Source organism: Nansenia antarctica (genome assembly GCF_963989245.1).
Source record: "Nansenia antarctica genome assembly, chromosome: 4".
NCBI lineage: Eukaryota > Metazoa > Chordata > Actinopteri > Argentiniformes > Microstomatidae > Nansenia > Nansenia antarctica.
Window position 1 is genome coordinate 28,475,524 of NC_137689.1, and position 5,870 is coordinate 28,481,393.

The window sequence follows — 5,870 nt, forward strand, 5'->3', positions numbered from 1 at the left end:
ATATGATTACATATGTCACAAACAATAGACACAACATTGCAAAATAATATCACAGTCAAAGGATGGAATGTACATGGGCTGAATAATCCAAATTCCAGTGTAGGCCTACTTTTTTCCCACACAGGAATCGATAATGGAATCGGTATCAATAACATCTTATCAATTCCCTTCCCTGCCTCTAACCCTAGGAAATTGTTCTCCACATTTTCCACACTCCTCAACCTCCCTCCTCCCACTTTGTCACCTACTTTGAAAAAAAGGTTGATGACATTAGCAGCTCCATCTCTCCACCTCGCAGACCCTCTGCACTATACTCAGTCTCTGGCTTATCATCTCTTTCCCCTGATGGATAATTACTGAAAGTTAAGCTATGTATTTTATGTACGGTAGTTTAGTTTTGAGCATTAAACACTGAATAGTGTATCTTGTATAATGAGCACATGAGATGTAAGTCACTAAGTTGTTTCACATGCTCACTCTCCCTAGCAAGTTGACAAGCTTTGTTTGTGTCGTTGAACTGTGGTTGGACCTTCTCTTGGGATCCTCTATCATCTGTTGCTAGTAAGAGCCTTAAAAGGGATTCAATGACGCCCCCTTGTAAGACTTGTAAGACTATGGCTTGACCATGAGGAGGGCTATTTGAAAATTAAACACACAAAATAAATACATAAATAAATAAATAAACAAACAAACAAAAAAAGGGTAAAAACTAATAAAAACGAATTTAAAAATGAATAGCACTAGAGAAAACGAAATTAAGTAAATGTTTCTAATAGGCTAAATGTTGTCCCTTGTGTAGAATTGCAAGAAATGTCTTTTTAACAATGCAGTTAGGATTCAATCACACAGTTCAAACAGCCAGTTGTGGTTTGTCAAAGTTGTAGGTTTATATGGTTAGCCTATAACCTTACATTTAAATGAGTGAAGATTTAGGCCTATTAAATGGGACTGTCTCCTAAAAGATTGCATCAGTAACCCATTTTCTCGATCTCACCTATTATCGCCACTGCATCAGATTAAGGTTGTTCTCAATACACTCTTGTTAGGTGTCGACATGAGTTTTGATGGGTCATTATAAGTCCTCGCAATAGATGTGACTGCAGAATACAGGAGGCTAAACATTTGTAAACCTGTATAAATGGTCATTTAAATAGTTGATTGTTGTTACAGTATACAATATGGTAGATTTTTCGTTGGATCTGAGTGATGATGGGGGGGCGCACGTTCTGTTCCAAATGTATAAGGGGCATGAAATGAAAAACAAAACAGTTGCATGGTTGTTTTTTAATGAAAGGATAGTAACATTCAAAAACAGTACTGATGTCGCATTCTATTTGTGCATTTAAATGGTGAAAGCTGTCACACACACACGCACACGCACAAACATAATAACAGGGAGTTTTGATTTGTGGAGACACTCAAATTGCATATTTTCTCAGCTGAGAAATATTTGTAATATTATCTGCTGAAAGACATTTGTATGTATTCCATTAGCTGAAGGACATTGGTGTGTATTACATTAGCTGAAAGACAGTGTATTACATTAGCATTTCCTTGAGGTCTGTGGGGGCCCTACTCTCCTGACACTGCAGTAGATGAGGTGCTGTCTGAAGGCTGGCCTGAAGGCCTCGTCCCTCAGGCCGTAGATGAGGGAGCTCAAGCAGCGGGGCAGCAGCAGCACTACAAAGAAGTTGACAAAGCGCATTTGTCTGTAGACAGCTGAAGGCAGCATGGCCAGCATTGCCTCCAGCACCACATACAGGAAGGACATGAGGGACAGGCCCAGCTGCAGGGCGTGCAGCATCACTGTGCGCATGGCCCGCTGCGCTGACCCCTTGTCAGAGGAGGCTGAACGAGCCTCCAGCATGATGGCCACATAGGTGAACAGCAGCACTGCCGTCACCGCCACGAACAGTAGCGTGTTGAGGACCGTAGCTTTCTCTGTCTGCCAACTGGCCGTCTGAAGCTGCTCGAGCGTGCACAGCGCGGGTGACAAGAAGAAGGAAGGCTCTGCGAGGAAGAGAGCACACACATCTATTAGCACGTTGATGCAGCCCAGCACCCACACAAGCCCCACAGCCAGCCGGGTCCTCCCCGGCGTGGTCAGCTCGCCGTGGCGCAGTGGAAAGCAAACAGCCGTGTACCTCTCCAGAGACATAACGGCCAAGTTGATTGGGGCGTTGGTGAAGGTCGTGGAGGCTAGCAGGACCATCATAGCGCAGACGGCGCGAACCACTGTGAAATAAAAGGCTGACATCAAGAAGAGAACCAGACCGCTGGCCAGGTGGAGAGTGTCGTTGAAGAGCATGTGGGCAAACAGCATGTAGCGGGTGGTGTAGCGGAAGGAGGGCTTGCTCCATACGGTGAACAGCATGGCCAGGTTGATGTAGATGAAGAGAACATGGGTGCCCACTACCAAGGACATCTTAAAGCTGCGTTCTTCTGCATTGGCTACCCGTATGGCCTGCTGCTCCACTACACTGAGTGGCCCCGACATGTTGGTCATCTGGGCTGAACCTGTTGAATGAAGATACAATACTACCCTGGTGAGGAGGGGACTAATGCTGTTCAGGCATTGGTGTAATTATCCGTTGCATAGTAAAGAGTAGAAGAGCATGGTGGGTACTGTTGTTTTGGCTTAGCTTTTCAACTTGTGTCTTTCACAATATCACAATCATCGCAAAATAATCGGACAGAATGAATTAATCAGATTAAATGTAAATAAAACAAAGCAAATCAATTAATAGATAGATCAAATTTAAGATGACATCATGGAAAGAATTGTAAAGCTGGTTATGAAATATACTATTGACAATAATGACGACCTTGAATCCTACCTTGCTGCTTTGCCAGTGATACTTACTCTGAGGTGGCTCTGTCCTTAAGTCTTAGAAGAGAGCATCACCTTCAGTCCTGTGCCTCACATTTAAAGTGATATGGTTTCACCCTCTGACGTCACTCAAAGCACCAGGAGACAAGGACATTACCAGGGTTATGATGAGTGAGACAAAGCACACATTGTTTTATTATTTTTTTGTCTTTATTTAGCACACAGAGAAAAAAAATCATACACACAATAACTATAACACATCATAGAGAGTAGGTGCAAGGAAGGAAGGAAGACAAGAAAGCCCCAGAGGGGCTTCTGGAGCGTCTCCCTTGGTTATAGAACGTGATTACAGTTTATGTAAAATAAATTAAAGGAAAATATTAAAATGACAGAACAAAATAAAGAGATCAATAAAGAAGTGCTATAAAGGAAAGAGAATAAGAAAAAGAAAATACCTAAGGAAATAGAATAGGGAATAGAAAGAGAATATGAAAACCAAACAAACAAACGAAAGAACGGGAGAAACACGCAAGTAAAGATGAGTTTACATAGTAAACTTTACATGAGAGAAACAAATTAGGTAAATCAATCGTGATCAAGAAATCAGTGTTGTTTGACAGCCTTTTTGAATGAATAGGGTGAGAGGTCAAAGACATGGGAAGGGAGTTGATTAAATACTTTGGCTCCTCTGAAGTGAAGACTAAATTGAGACACGGATGTATGAGTGGATGGCAATAAAAGTTGACTCTTATTTCTTGTATTGTAGGAATGATTTTCTTCGATTCTCCTAAAGAAACTATTGAATGAAGAAGGAAACTGGTGGTGAATTGCTTTGAAGACAAACTGTGCTACGTGGAGAAAGTTTACTTGGAAGATGCCGAGTATAGATAATTCCTGAAAGACAGGTTGCGAGTGAGCTAAGTAAGTAGCATGATAAATAATTAGAACACAATCTTTTTGAAGAAGATAGATATGATTCAGCTTGGTTGGATGGGTACTGGCCAAAATAATATTACAATAATTAATATAGGGGTAAATCAGGGATAATATTTTTTTATTTTTTTTTATCTAGACACATTTTACTCAAGATACCAATATTTCTGGCAATTGTATTGTTTTTTATTAATATGAGTTTTAAAATATTATTTATTTAAAATATCACATTTTTTATTAACTCTTTCACCGCCAGAGTTTTCTGAAAAAGTTGCCAGCCAGCGCCAGCCTTTTTGATCATTTTCACTCATCTTCAAAAATTCCCAGAATATTCTGTTCTATGAATATGTAAACACTGACGAAGACATCAGAAGAAAGAAGAGACCTTCTTCTTGCACACAAAAAAACAAGTTTGATTCTATCTTCTTCCTAGCATGTTCAGTGAACACTTCAATGTTGGTCATTTTCATCAAAAAACAACTTTTCGGACAAAAAACAGAGAAAAACGCGTTTTTGTGAAAAACTGTTTATTTTCACCCCCAAGACCCGTTTGACCCATTTGACATTATAAAACTTTGTACACATAATGAATCTCATTGTAGGAGCCATTTAGTCCTACATGTTATTTATGTTAACTTTCTAATATTCATTTTGAACAGGATCAGTAGTAATGGATATTTTGAGAAGATAAAAGAATGTGTTTATTTTTATACATGCCTTTTTTAAAGAAGAAGCCTCCACTCCTCATGAGGAACAAATCATTGCCAATATTTGTCCTTGGTGTGGTACAGTGTGGTACAGCTAGTGTGTAAAGGGACATTACAGGCTTTACAATGGAATGATGTCTCTTTACGTTTTCCCTTTTTTTCACAAACCCTGCAACCCCTGGTTGGGTTCTGCTTTTTGGGAGTTGGGGGGATTTTCACAAGTGTATGGGCTCCCATATTCCCATCCAGCCTTCCCTGAGGGTCCTGGTTTGGTGCTCTAAAGCAGCGGTTCCCAACCTTTTAGGACTCACGGCCCACTTTACAGATATGTCCAGTATTCGCGGCCCACTCAGCAGCGCGCCAAGCGCGCCGCGATTTTTTTCCTGCGTGCACGCGCATGAAACGCGCACAAGCGCTCAAAACAACGACGTAATTTGACCAAAAACTAGAGGGAGCGTGGCAACATTTAAAAAAATAAATAGCGGTTAAACCATTAAAGCCGAGCGGCGATGTTTTATATAGCAGGTGATCAAATACCAAGATCGTAAATGTTGTATGTGTTCAATATTTACGACCAAACATCCTTATGTGTGTGGGCAACTCCCGACTCCCGACTAGGGTTGCCAGATGGGCTCGGTTTTTTTGGGTGGAATTAGCGGTTTTAGACTGTGGTTAGGGTGGAAAATGTCGATCCCATCTGGCAACCCTGTTCGCGAGTCCGGGATGGAATGTAGCCAATCAAGAAGCGAGCTGACTTCTTCTTTTCGGATGGAAATATCGGCGCACACCACACACAATACGATCAAGGCTGTTCAATCCAAGATTTTTTATCTTTTTAAAATTAAAACGTTTTTGTAACAAAAATAATAATAATTTGCCCATGATTTGGCGGCCCACTTGCAGTACTCTCCCATAGGTTGGGAACCGCTGCTCTAAAGTAATGAGGTCTGGGGTTCCCTCTTGCTTCCTCAGCACCAGTTTCCTCACCACCTGTCTGTCTGTCAACCTCAGCACCTGCCTCGCCTGTGTCTGACTTGCTGGTCCATGACCTCACAACCCTTTCAATGAAGGAGCGAAATGTGTTGCATCTGCCCTGTGGGTTTCTAGCTTTATAGATGACAAAAGCATTGAAGAAACTGATCTCAAAGAGATATGTAATAAACTTCTTTGGCCACTTCTGTGTCTTCCTGACAAACGGGTAGTACGCAATGTTCTGGTCTAGTTTGTCAACTCCATTCATGTTCTTATTGTACTCAACAATGCAGGCTGGCTTTCTCTTTGCTACTTTGTCTTTGCTGCCTCTCTCCCAGACTTCAACAGTTTCCATGGTGTAATCATGTAAAGTTGCTACCATTTTGACTATCTTTTTGTCGCGCCAAGCGAGGACCATGATATTCTCA

At 41.3% G+C, this 5,870-nt stretch overlaps 1 protein-coding gene across 1 annotated transcript; it reads right to left on the reverse strand.

Moving 5' to 3' along the window:
* Window positions 1-1,543: 1,543 nt before the first annotated feature.
* LOC308155953 (odorant receptor 131-2-like) lies at window positions 1,544-2,497 on the reverse strand (the record flags this gene model as incomplete). The annotated part of the gene is made up of 1 exon (XM_080529317.1): window positions 1,544-2,497. The coding sequence occupies one exon, from the start codon at window positions 2,495-2,497 to the stop codon at window positions 1,544-1,546; it is 954 nt and encodes a 317-aa protein (XP_080385443.1).
* Window positions 2,498-5,870: the final 3,373 nt, after the last annotated feature.